The sequence below is a fragment of the Stegostoma tigrinum genome, chromosome 9, assembly GCF_030684315.1.
Source record: "Stegostoma tigrinum isolate sSteTig4 chromosome 9, sSteTig4.hap1, whole genome shotgun sequence".
In the NCBI taxonomy this organism is placed as follows: Eukaryota; Metazoa; Chordata; class Chondrichthyes; order Orectolobiformes; family Stegostomatidae; genus Stegostoma; species Stegostoma tigrinum.
In genome coordinates this window covers 26,241,088-26,255,340 of record NC_081362.1, presented here as the reverse complement: position 1 = coordinate 26,255,340, position 14,253 = coordinate 26,241,088, and the positions used below count along the sequence as shown (strand labels likewise).

The 14,253-nt window shown below is 41.0% G+C and overlaps 1 protein-coding gene across 11 annotated transcripts in view; it reads left to right on the top strand.

Annotated features, from left to right (window-relative positions):
• afdna (afadin, adherens junction formation factor a) overlaps positions 1-14,253 on the top strand; it is a 213,809-nt gene that overhangs the window by 68,899 nt on the left and 130,657 nt on the right. For all 11 annotated transcript variants that reach the window (XM_059648433.1, XM_059648432.1, XM_059648424.1 and 8 more), the window contains exons 6-7: positions 958-1,115; positions 14,021-14,132. In XM_059648433.1, the coding sequence (XP_059504416.1) occupies positions 958-1,115; positions 14,021-14,132 (270 nt within the window). The remainder of the gene's footprint in view (positions 1-957; positions 1,116-14,020; positions 14,133-14,253) is intronic.

Below are 14,253 nucleotides of genomic sequence, written 5' to 3'. Positions count from 1 at the left end.
AAGACCCTGTATGCATGCTGTTCCTCCTTCCTGCATTGTTCTAGTGCATTGCAGTGAGTTGTGGCTGATTTGAATAGTGTCCTAATGCAGTTTTGTGAATTTTGGGTGATTGCTGTGGAAATTGAGGATTTAGCAGTGCACGTTATGACATGCAGGACGAAAATAGTTTACAAACTACCTTCAAAGACTGCAAATATTATATCAGCCAGATCAGACAAAAACTAGCCATCGGGACCCACAAATGCCGGCAACGCAAACTTTCCCTTTTCTCTGTGCACCCAAACAATGAAGGTCTTCAATTTACCTGGGACAACGTGACCATCCGAGCTCAAGCCAAGCATACACATGCATGGGAATTCCTAGAGGCCTGGTTTTCAACCCATAATGCAATCAACAAACATGTGGAATTAGACCACATATACAAACCCGTGTAGAACAGAACCAGAAATTCCACAACCCAACTTAACAGACCAGATCATACAAATAACATGCAGAGCAGAACAACACCACTTCATTGGAGTCTGCACTGATGATGTCACTTAGTGTGGTGATGAAACATCTGTACGGTAATCAGCCAGCTCGGCGAGCTTCCACGTTGCGAGCTACAAATCTTCAAGTAGGAGAACTTCCAGTTTGAAGTGTTAAAGGACTAGGGAATGAAATAAGTCTGAAGGGCTAGGTGAATGGGAATTTGTTAAATACGTTGATGTTTCTAAGGTTCTTGTAGATTTGTAGCTCAGGTGCTCCTGGTTGGTTCGCTTGCCAAGCTGATTCTTTAGCAAAAGATGTTTTATTACCCTGCTGGGTAACATCAGTGCATCCTCCAGTGAAACACTGTTTCACATTGTAGATGAGTTGACTGTGGGAGAGAAAGAAACTGTATATGAGTCTAAAAAGAATGAATCCAATTTAATCTGGCTGGTAAACATTTTAAAAAGTTGTTTATTTTTGATCCAGGTGGAACACTCAGGATTTATGCAGATAGTTTAAAGCCAAATATACCATACAAGACCATCTTGCTGTCCACAACAGATACATCAGACTTTGCTGTAGGTGAAGCCCTTGACAAGTATGGGCTGGAGAAGGAAAATCCAAAGGAATATTGTATAGCACAGGTATGTGTACTACATGTGCAAATACATGCTTAGAGCACCTTTCTATTTAGGGTAAACACTTGCATGGTCTAGATGATTTAGCATGTCGATAAAGTGTTCAATTTTCATCATTGATTATTTACCTTAATGTTACAGAAGTAATTTTGTTTATTGGATTTGAACTCATCATGAATTGCTTGCATACTAAGCAACAGAAACAGCATTCTCTGATCTAAGCAATCCCACAAACTACAGGTCAGATCAGAGCACTGCAATCCTTGGACATCCTGTGAACGTTGGTATGCAATTAAGGAGATTGATGGAAGGGGAAGCTTTTCAACTATCCCCGTTATTGTGATGGCAGACTCCAATCTAAATGCAAACAATGAGACAAACAATTTTTTTCCAATATCTTGTGCTACCTCATTGGTTGTAACATGATGCATCAAGTCCTGCTATCCCTGGATTCAGATTAAATGTTAAAGTTCTTTTTAAGGTTTGCACTGTTTACCTGACTTCCAGATCAAGGTTGATAGAAAGCATGGACTAGATTTCTAACTTCCAAATGATAATTTAAGTAATTAGACTGTTGCTACAAGTAAACAGAAACGTGGTTGGCATTTAACACCTAAAACTCTAATTCCCTTATAAACACCCCCTTACTTGTTAATTCTGTGTAATATTCAGCATGCCTTACAAAAGGCATATCAGAATTATATTAGCTCATTGACCATTTAAAGATTATTAACTGCCTGGAGTTTTTGCACACCAAAACATAATTGTCCTTTTAGTAAGTATGCCACACCAGCTCATAACCTGATTGTAATCAAAAAGTCAAGCTGTAGTATGAAGTACAATGCCCAGGTATCAAAAGCACACACCACTGTTTAAAACCATGCATTTGAAATGATTTCTTTATGTGCTCATCTTCTACCAGGTGAAAGCAACCTGCAATTAAATGGCTCATAATGATGCTTTAACCCTGTGAAGAGTATTTTTAATCCCTTCCCCCTAAGCTGTTTCTAGCAATAAAATGTCTAATCAATAGTAACATTTTTATTTGTGTAAAAATTCCTACTGGGCACAGTTATTTTTCCTTCTATTGACAATGTTTTGGACTGTTTACACTTCTGAAAGTTAGCTTTGCTTTTTTTCCCCCACATTACAGGTAGTTAAAAGTCCTCTTTCTCATTCTCACACTAGGTCTAAACCCAGACGCGTGCACTCTTTATTACTGCATTCATTTTCAAGGTCACTAATGAGTTTATAGTTCAAAAAAATTGGTTATATCATACTGTCGTTTGTGGGAGCTTGCTTTGTGAAAATTGGCATTACTCGTAATTGCAGGATGCAATAAAGTGTTTTGAACCTTAAAAGGCTTTGGGATGCCCTGAGATCTTAATAGTTCTATATAAATGCATATCTGTCGAGTTTCATTGTATGCTTGTGCTGAGTGCTGCTGCTGCTTGGTTCCCAGAATTTGAAATCTCATTCAAGCTTAGAGCTGAGCTTGTGGGGCATTCATACTAAAAAAAAATGGAAAGACTCAAATCTAACTGTCACTTTTCACACATGACATACCAAATAATTCATAGCCAGTGATGTAGCTTTGAAGTGTATTTCCTGTTTGTAATATCGGAAAACTCTTCCTGAAAATATCCTTTAGACTTCCACATAGTAGAAGCAAAACTCCTGATGCCCAAGTGGTCATCGAGACTGTAAGAAAAAGGTTCAGGAGTAGGCAGTTTGGTCCCGTGAGCCTGCTGCTCCATTCAGTAGGTTCATGGCTGATGCAACACACCTCACGCCCACTTTCCTGCCCTTTCCCTGTCATCCTTGATCCCTTCCATATCAAGAATCTATCTGTCTCAGCCTTGAATATCTGCAAGAACTCTGTCTCCACTGCTCTCTATGGCAAGGCGTTCCAAAGGCGTTCAATCCTCTGGGAGAAAAAGTTCCTCCTCATCTTAGTCTTAAATTAGTGCCCCTTTATTCTGAGGCTATGTTCTCTGGTCATAGAGCCTCCCATGAGGGGAAACCATCCTCTCAGCAATTAACCTGTCAAGCTCCTTGAAATACACAAGATTCTCAATCAGATCATCTCTCATTCTTCTAAACTGTGGTGAGTAGAGTCCCAGCCTATTTAGCTTTTGCTTGTAAGACAATCCCTCCATACCAACTTAATCCTAACTAACCTTTCACTGATAATAAAATGTGAGGCTGGATGAACACAGCAGGCCAAGCAGCATCTCAGGAGCACAAAAGCTGACGTTTCGGGCCTAGACCCTTCATCATTTTGCTCTCTGATGAAGGGTCTAGGCCCGAAACGTCAGCTTTTGTGCTCCTGAGATGCTGCTTGGCCTGCTGTGTTCATCCAGCCTCACATTTTATTATCTTGGAATCTCCAGCATCTGCAGTTCCCATTATCTCTAACCTTTCACTGATCTGCCTTCAATGAAATGATATCATTCCTTAAATAAGAAGAGGACCGAAAGTGCTGTCAGTACTCCAGATGTGATCTCACCGGCACCCTGTACAGGTAGTTGCAGTAAAACATCCCTACTCATAGTCTTGTATTTCAACTCCCATGAAATAAGGGCCTTCCTGATTACATGCCAGACCTGTGTACCAGCTTTGTGTTTTGTGCACGTACCCACAAGTCCTTTTGTGTTCAGCTTTCTGCAGATATTTTTCTATTTAAATCATATTCTGCTGTTTTGTTCTGTCTTCCAAAATGAACAACTTCCATATTTGCCAACTGTTTGCTACTGTCTTATCCGTATATCTCTGTAAACTGATGGTATCTCTTGCAATCTGCCTTTCCACCTATTCTTTCATCTGCAAATTTTGCAACAGTTTGTTCACTCCTTCCTCCAAGTCATTGACGTACGTGAACTGTTACGGTCCCAGCACTGATCCTACTTGTCATGAGTTACCAACCTGAAAAAGAAACTCTTATTCCCATTTTCTGTCTGCAGCCCATGGGCCAATTCCCTGTCGTTGTCAATATATTGCCTCCAATACCATGGGCGCTCATAACCACTTTTTTGATTTTATTGTCACGTGCACTGAACATAGTGAAAAGCTTTGTTTATGAGTGGTACAGGCAGGTCACAGCAAACGAAGGAAGTACAGATCTAGAGGCGTAAGGTTAATTATTTGAAGCTAGAGAGGCCATTCAAAAGTCTGATAATGGCCAGAAAGAAGCTGTGCCTGAACCTGCTTGTGTGTGTGTTCAGGCTTCAGTATCTTCTGCCTGATGGATGAGGTTGTAGGAGGCCATTACCAGGGAGTGATGGGTCTTTTGATGTTGACCGTCTGCCCACGACAGCAAGCCATGTAAGTAGAGTCCATGGATGGAAGGTTGGCTTCTGTGATGGCTTGGGCTTCCTGGGCAGAGCAGCTGCTATACCAGGTCATTATGCACCCAGATGGTGCATCTGTAGAAGTTGGTGAAGGATCTTATGACAAATTTCCTGAGCGGCCTCAGGAAGAAGAGACATTGTTGTGCCTTCTTGATTATCACATTTATGTCAAAAGTCCAGGATAGGTCCTCGTTATCATCACTCCAAGGAACTGGATGCACTTCACACATACAACCTCAGTTCTGTTGTTGTAAATGGGGGCGTATTCTCCTCCTTTCTTTCTAAAGTTGATGTTCAGTTCTTCAGTTTTGCCAGTGTTGAGACAGAGATTGTTTTAATTACACCACATGGGGCACTTTGTCGATCACCTGCTGTCATCAATTGGTTCCCCTCTGTCTACTCTAGTTGAGACTTCCTTGAAAAGTTATAATAAATTAGTCGGACACTTGCCTTTCATGAAGTAATACTGATTCCTTTTCGTTAGATTATGATTTTATAAACGTTCTGCGGCTACTTCAATAATTAATTCCAGTTCTTTTCCAACAATAGCTGTCTGGTTAATCAGCCTATAGTTACCTGCTTCTTGTCTCCTCACTTTTCGAATAGGGCATTGGTGGTTTTCTGATCTCTGGTACTTTTCTGGAATCCAAGAATTTTTGGAAAAGTACAGCCAGTGCATCCACTATATCTCTGTTACTTCTTTTAGGATCCTAGGATGCATGCCATCAGGGCCTGGGATTTTACTAGCCTTTAGCCCCGTTAGTTTGCCTAATACTACTATTTCAGTCCTGATGATGGTGCTTAATTATTCCCTCAGTATTCTCTAGCATGAAAGGTATATTCAAAAATATCTTCCACCATACAGACTGATGCAAAATATCTGTTTAACTCCTCTGCCATTTCCATACTCTCCAAAACAATCTCCTAAATTCATTTTTTAAGGGGCATGTGTTTACTTTGACCTTTCTGGTTATCATTTTGGGCTGGAAAGTGAATGATGTGCAAATCTAGACTGCAGGGAGAACCTTAAAATGAATATGTTGGTTCACCTTAGCTTTGGGTGGTGTAATCGCTCATTAGCACATAGTGATCAAACTGCCAATTATTTAAATGTACGGGCGTTGCGAGGATAAAACACTAGCTCCAGACTAATTTCAACCAGACTGCATCATCAAGCAAAATTAAAATATGCCTGCAGGGTTGCTACTTAACAGGAAATGATGGGAGCAGTCACTGTAAATACAAGTTATTGATTGCTGGCATTTTCATGCTTTGCCTCATTGTATTCTGCTCACTTCCACATTAGCAGAAGATAAAAGTCTCAAATGGATTTAGATAGTGGGAGAATGAGCAAGAAATAGCAAATCAAATATGAATGGAGAAATAGCAAGAAATATATTGGTCTTGTTTTCTTAAATCCTCTTAAAATAAAGTTTTGGGACAGTTGTGTGGAATTTTGGTGAGACCATGTCATTAAAGCCTTGATTCAACCATGGTCAAAACAGCTGAATTCCAGAGGTGAATGTGACTGCTGTTGACATCAAGACTGCATTAGCCTGATTTTGGCAACAGAGAGGTTTAGTAAAACCAGAATCTGTAGGTATTGGGGGAGAACTCAATGAAGGTTGAAGTCGGACTTCAGACTTGAAGATAGTTATTGTTGGAGATCAGTCACTTCAGATCCTGTATCTCAGGGTGGATATTATCTATCAGTCAATCTCTATCTTGACATATACTCAGTGACCTAGCTTCCTGAGATAGAGACTTCCAAAGATTTACCACCAAGTGAAGAAATGCCTCATGAACTCAGTTCTAAATAGCCAATCTCTCATCCTGAGATCATGTCTACTGGTTCTAGACATCTCCTTAGCTCAAGGAGACATTTTTGATATGTCTGCCCAGTTGAGTGTTGCAGGAATAGCTTCAATAAGATAATGATTTATACTTTTAACTCTAGAGAACAAAGGCTGACTACCCTGAAAAACTCCTTTTAAAGTACAATCCTGTCATTCTAGGAATCAATCTGGTGAACTTTTGTGTTTACTCCATGGCAAATATATCCATCCTTAAGTAAGGGAATAAAAACTCCAAATTTTTTTAAAAATTCACTTGTGCTGTGTTGGTGTTGCTGTCAGGGTCAACATCTATTGCCCATCCCTAACTGCCCATGACAAGATGATGAATGGTTTTCTTGAACAGTTATACCTAGTTAGTGGTGGGGGTGGAATTCCATGGTTTTGACACAATGAAACCGCAGAAAAAGTAATACATTTCCAGTTCAGGGTGTTGAACTGCTTGGAGGGGAACTTTCTGGTGGTGGTACTTTCATGAAACTGCTGTCTTTGCCCTTCAATGTGGAAGTAGTCATGGGTTTGGAAGGTACTGTCTAAGGAGCCTGGACAAATTCCTGCAGTGCATCATTAGATGATGCACACCATTGCTGCTGAACATCAGTGGTGAAGGGACTGGATGCTTGTGGGTGTGCTGCCAATCAAGCAGGCTGCTTTGTACTGGATGGTGTTAAGCTCCTTGAGTATTGTTGGAGGTGCACTCGTTCAGGCAAGTATTCCGTAACACCCAGATTTGTGGTTGGAGAGTAAGGCGGGGAGTTATCCACTGCAGGATTCCTAGCCTCTGATCTGCTCTTGTGGTTACAACAAGGCTTGTCCTGTTTAGGTTTGGTCAGTGACAATGTAAAAATGTTGATTGCAGGGAATTCAGTATTGGTAATGCCACAATGTCAAGGGGCAGTGGTTAGTTTCTCTCTCACAGGGATGACATTGTCTGTTATTACGGTGTATGGATTTGGCTGACGAACTGTCAGTCCAAATCTGGATTTATCCAGGTTTAGTTTCATTTGGATATTGAGTATCTGAGTCATCACAAATGATGCTGAACATTGTGCAGTCACTAGCAAACATCCCTAACCTAACCTTATCAGGGAGACAGCTTGTCAAGGCAGGGAAAGATGATTGGGCTCAGAACCCTGACGAACTTGGTGATTCTTATGGTGCGGTGGAATAGTGAAAATTGTCAAAATGGCAGAAGCAGAAGATCAGCCATGATCTCCTTGAATTATATTGCAGGTTCAAGGAGCTGAAAGGTCTTCTCATTTGTCCCTATGAAATGCCAAAAAATTACTTCAACCAAGCAGATTATTGTGTGATTAGAGTTAGTTAAGGGAAAATTATTGGCCATAATGCACGCAGCTGCTCCTTTACAAGTGATTCCATGTGATCTCTGTGCTTGCTTGAAAAATTTATTGAGATTTTTAATTTTTTATTCAGAAAGCCCATTCCTCCGATTTGATTTCTTAATATTGGGTGGGGATGGGGGAGGGAGGGAGGTGGGGTTGGGGAGCCGGGGGAAGAGAGAGAAAAGCGAGGTTGGTGTTATACTGGGACCACAAATTTCTGCTTTTAAACTATAGTGTCTGTGATATTCTGTTCTTTTTCCCCCCTCAAGGTTACATGAGGTACAAAAGTTTTGGAAATAGATAGCTGTCTGGCATTATTGAAATTTGTTTTGTCATACTTATTGTAATATTACAATATCAACTATAGATTTTTTTCCAGATTATGTGTGTCATTAGCATGTGGAATTAAAATATACTGAATGTTGGTGCTAATTTTATGAATCTAACAGTTTTGAGTTTTATTTGAAGTTCAAGTAAATTAAAGCATAGCGTCATACAGTATGGAAACAGACCCTTCAGCTCAATTCATCCATGCCAACCAGGTTTCCTGAACTGAACTAGTCCCATTTGCTTGTGTTTGGCCCATATCTGTCTCAACCTTTCCTGTCCACATACTTGTTGAAATCTTTCAAATTTTATATTGTACCCGCCTCTACCACTAGCTTTAGCAGCGCTATCTATATATATGCAGCACCCTGCATGTGGAAAAAGCTACCATCAAGGCCCTTTTAAATCTTTCCCTTCTCACCTTAAACTTTTTCCATCTAGTTTTGGACTTGCCAACTTGCCTGGGGTAAAGACTGTAGCCATTCACCTTATCTATGCCCCTCATGATTTTACAAACCTCTAAAAGGTCACCCTTCAGCCTCCTATGCTGTAGGGGGAAGAAGTCCCAAGTAAAAGCACAGATACAGGCAAGTGATTGGGAAATTGGAGACTGCATGAAGGGGATGCGAGTGAGAGACAGGCCAGAGTGAAAGAAAGGGACAGCTGCAGGGCAGGTTACCGACTTGCTGATATAAAGTAGGATGAATGCAGTCTTAAATTCCATTAACGCATAGTTGTTGTATTAGCTAAGCCCTTTTAAATTTTCAGTTTAACAAAGTTAAAACAAAACTGTGAAACTGGATCCTGTGTGCTTCTGTAAATTTTGTTTTATCATTCAGTATAAATCTGTGCAACTGCATTTACATTGCAGTTAATATTTGCACTGGAGAAAATAAACACTGCACAAAAAATATTTCTAGTGCCTCAGTAAGTTGTTGACTTACCTTGCAGCTGCCCCTTTTCTTTCACTACGGCCTGTTTTCCCCCTTTGTACCTGCTTCATGGGATGAGTTGCCAGAGGAAGACGGTTGTAGGCCAAATAGGACTAGTTCAGGTTAGAAACCTGGTCAGCACGGTCAAGTTAGCCCTCAAGGTCTTTTTCCCTGCTATATGACTCTATTTCGATGATATATTGATAATTCACCATTAGTACTCCCATGGCTTATTTATTAATAATTGGCTTGTTGAACTAGCCCTAAACATCCTACTCTAAGGTTTTTGAGTAGCTATTGGTATATGAGTGAGTAGAGTTTCCTTCTGTACCAAAGACCAAATTTTAGCTGATTCTGTATATTGAAAAGATTCACTAATAATCTGAGTATCAAAATCAATGCTCAAGTTTTGAATCTAATAATTGAAAATGGATCTAATTTTATTTGTTTTTAATTTGGACCTTTTATTTCAGTGTCCATTAATAATAGTGCTTAATTAGGGCAGAGGCAATTTAGTTGCATATTTCAGAATTCCCAAGAGAATTGTAAAGACTCATCCCATTAATGCTTTTTGTAGTATATTATGCATCCATGCTATTAAAACTTCAAACGTAACTTGTGTATGGAGTTTCTTAGTAGTTTCATAATTTATCTTAAGCTTCATTTGCCTCATTTAATAGCAATCTTTAGCATTGTATCTTAATGCATCCTTACCAAGATGTCCTTCAGGGTGACTTGCTTAACCCTTTCATTCCTTATTATCCAGTTATCTCAGACTATTTTCCCAATTGTAACATTATTCAGTTCAACGATTGAATCTCTTTAATGATTGGCAACAATTGACTTTTTACCTTATCTTTGTTCAACTTGAATGGACTAAGAATTGCTCTTAGATGAACACCTTGTTTACCACTGTGAATGTTTTCTATGAGCAGTACTCAGGACAGTAAGTTGTAGAGATAGTAAGCCATCTGAACTGTCAAATCTGCTCTGCCATTTGATGAGATTATGGCTGATCTGAAAACCTTCCACTCCACTTGCCTTTCCCCTTAACCCTTGATTCCCTTACTGATTAACAATCTGTTTATTTCAGCCTTGAATATGCTTAATAATCCAGTGTCTGCCACCCTCTGTCGAAAAGAGTTCCACCGATCCTTTGATGAAGTAATCTGTGCTGTAGATAAAGTCGAACCAGTTAATGCATTGTCTGTATATTTACAGAAAGCATTTGACAGGATACCAATCAAAGGTTATTGCAAAAAATTAAAGCTGGTGGTATTGGGGGTACCACAATGGCATGGAAAGAATATTGACTGGCTAACAGTAGGCAGAGTAGAGTCTTTCTCAGACTAGAAGGATGTAATAAGTGGTGTGCCACAGTGGTTGTGCTAGGACATTAATTATTCGCAACTTGTGTAAATGATTTGGATGAAGGGACTGATGGTGTGGTAGCTAAATTTGTTGATGACATAAAGTGACTTGTAAAGAGGGCATAAGGAGCCTACAAAAGGATATAGATAGTTTAAATGAGTGGACAAAGATCAGGAAAATATAGTATAATGTGGGCAAGTGTACAATTTTCCAATTTGACCAAGAATTTAAAAAAAAATGTAAATGGTGAGAGTTTATACAACTCAGATGCAGAAAGGTCTGAGTGGCCTAGTGCATGAAAGGCAGAAGGTCAGTATGCAAATCTAGCAAGAAATCAGGAATGCTAGTAGGATATGTTTTATTATGAGGGGAATTGAATGTAAGGTAGGTTATGCTACAGTTACACGGCATTTGAGATGCTCTCTGGTATACTGACCTGGTCACCAAACTTAGGAATGATAGTGGATCAGAGAATGTTTATTGCACTAATATCTTGAATGAGAGGATTGCCTTGTTGAGGAAAGGCTTAACAGGCGAGGCCTTTTATTGTCTGAAGTTTAGAACAATCAAAGGTGACTTAATTGGAACATATAAAATCCTGATGGGCTGTGACTGGGTGGATATGGAGAGGATATTTCCTCTTAGGGGAGAACCTAGAACCAGTAGTGGTAGCTTAATGAGATGCCTGTTCCAGAGAGATATGAAGGAAATCACTTTCTCTGATGGTTGCAAGTCTTAGGGAATTCCCTTTCTCAAAAGGCAGTGGATGCAAAATTGAAAAATATTTTTAAGGCAGAGGTGGATGGATCGTTGACTACCAAGGGGATGGAAGATTATCGGGAGTATGTGAGAGTTGAGGTTAAAATCAAAAAAGTCATGATCTCTTTGAATGGCAGAGCAGGCTGAAGATGTGATTGGCCTACTCTTTCTTGTTTATATATAGATTTAGTATCCTGAAAAGAAATTCCTCCTGGTCCCTGTCTTAAATGGATGACCCATTGTGCTGAGATTATACTGTCTGGTCCGAAGGGAAAATATTGCCTGAAAAGCTTCTGTGGAATGTGTTAACGTGACCAACTTGTGGCTGTAACCTTTTCAATGTCTTTCTGGCTACTGTTTGGTGCTGGTTTACTTTCCAGTGCCTTGTAAATAACAGTATTTGAGTTCAGGCGGCTTCTCAAACTTTTTTATTGTAAGGTTTAACTGGTGGTTATAACTATGCTGCCTAGCAAATTCCAAAGCATCACTATTGTCACTGAAGTGCTGATATTCAAGAACTGATTGAGAAATTGATGCTATTTGCTTCATTGTAACTATGAAATGCACCTTTGCCTTCCTCTGGCAGTTGAGCGTTTTTCTCTACAGTTGTGAATTTTTTTTGTTAGCTTTTTGCTCTAGTCACACTTGCAGACAGGTGTGAATTTGCGGTTCATCTCTGGACAGTAATCTAATTCCACCTAAATCAGTGGACACTCATGTTCTTCCTAAGCTGAAAGTTTGCTTCCTTGTGTAGTTTGAGTGAAATTTCACTTTGTTCCATAGGATGTAATTCAGGCATTTTATTGATTTCTTTGGTATGCAGTGAAAATATGAAAATTGCAACTACAGGGAATGTTTTGTGGCAAATAACATAGCTATATGTAAGCAGGAACTAATTAGCATACAAGCAGAAGAGTACAGAAGATTATGCTGATAGTTAGATGAAGAATAGAAGGCAGCTTGAGTGGAGCATTAATGCTGGACAGGCATGCTGACTAACCTGTTTGTCTTGTATTCTATGTATAAATGGCCTGAAATACTGCTTGAGGTGGAGATATCTTTCCCGTGCATTGGGATCTGTGCTTTGCTTGGCATATTTTTCTTTGTAATTTGATTCCTTTTAGTCTGATCCATTTGAAATGAATTATCATCAATGTTTTGACTGTTTAGATAGCTGCGAAAGATTTTATGGTGCTTCCATATAAAAGAACAAGAATGTCTGCCTGTTTTCTGGCCAACATTGCTCAACCAAAGCCACAAAAACAGGTCAGAGATAATGGGAACTGCAGATGCTGGAGATTCCAAGACAATAAAATGTGAGGCTCGATGAACACAGCAGGCCAAGCAGCATCTCAGGAGCACAAAAGCTGACGTTTCGGGCCTAGACCCTTCATCAGAGAGGGGGATGGGGGGAGGGAACTGGAATAAATAGGGAGAGAGGGGGAGGCGGACCGAAGATGGAGAGTAAAGAAGATAGGTGGAGAGGGTGTAGGTGGGGAGGTAGGGAGGGGATAGGTCAGTCCAGGGAAGACGGACAGGTCAAGGAGGTGGGATGAGGTTAGTAGGTAGCTGGGGGTGCGGCTTGGGGTGGGAGGAAGGGATGGGTGAGAGGAAGAACCGGTTAGGGAGGCAGAGACAGGTTGGACTGGTTTTGGGATGCAGTGGGTGGGGGGGAAGAGCTGGGCTGGTTGTGTGGTGCAGTGGGGGGAGGGGATGAACTGGGCTGGTTTAGGGATGCAGTGGGGGAAGGGGAGATTTTGAAACTGGTGAAGTCCACATTGATACCATATGGCTGCAGGGTTCCCAGGCGGAATATGAGTTGCTGTTCCTGCAATCTTCGGGTGGCATCATTGTGGCAGTGCAGGAGGCCCATGATGGACATGTCATCAAGAGAATGGGAGGGGGAGTGGAAATGGTTTGCGACTGGGAGGTGCAGTTGTTTGTTGCGAACTGAGCGGAGGTGTTCTGCTTTGCAGTTCGCTCCGCTCAGTTCGCAACAAACAACTGCACCTCCCAGTCGCAAACCATTTCCACTCCCCCTCCCATTCTCTTGATGACATGTCCATCATGGGCCTCCTGCACTGCCACAATGATGCCACCCGAAGATTGCAGGAACAGCAACTCATATTCCGCCTGGGAACCCTGCAGCCATATGGTATCAATGTGGACTTCACCAGTTTCAAAATCTCCCCTTCCCCCACTGCATCCCTAAACCAGCCCAGTTCATCCCCTCCCCCCACTGCACCACACAACCAGCCCAGCTCTTCCCCCCCACCCACTGCATCCCAAAACCAGTCCAACCTGTCTCTGCCTCCCTAACCGGTTCTTCCTCTCACCCATCCCTTCCTCCCACCCCAAGCCGCACCCCCAGCTACCTACTAACCTCATCCCACCTCCTTGACCTGTCCGTCTTCCCTGGACTGACCTATCCCCTCCCTACCTCCCCACCTACACCCTCTCCACCTATCTTCTTTACTCTCCATCTTCGGTCCGCCTCCCCCTCTCTCCCTATTTATTCCAGTTCCCTCCCCCCATCCCCCTCTCTGATGAAGGGTCTAGGCCCGAAACGTCAGCTTTTGTGCTCCTGAGATGCTGCTTGGCCTGCTGTGTTCATCCAGCCTCACATTTTATTGCCACAAAAACAGGTCTACTGGTTGTAAATTTTATTGCAGTTGTGGAACATTGCTTAATACAGGTCAATACGCTGTCTATTAATAAAGTGACTATACTTCAGAAAAAAGCTCATTGGCTGAAGTCCTTTTGTGATGTCCTGCAAATGTGAAAAAGGTGTTGCTAATTTTCTGGCTCTAGGAGAATTCTTTTCACTTGTACTATTCCCTCCTTTGCTTTGGTTTCCTTTTCAATTTCCCCCTAATTTTGTTTTCTAAAATATCGGAGCAAAGTATAAGTTGGTGAGCAAAGCTGGATGCTATTGTGAGAAATTGAAATTCTGTTGTCTCATATTTTCCTGCGTAGGTAGTATTACCTCCTGGTTCGCAACAATCTGATGATAAAGGTGCTAAAGAGACTCTACTCGATGATGATGAATGTCCACTGCAGATTTTCAGAGACTGGCCAAGTGACAAAGGTGAGCAGAACTAGTTTGTCTATGTATGCATTCACATTAAAAGATTATGAATTGAACCATCATTTTTACCACACTATCAATATTCTTTGTATCCTTTGTACTTGGATGAACAAGCATGTTA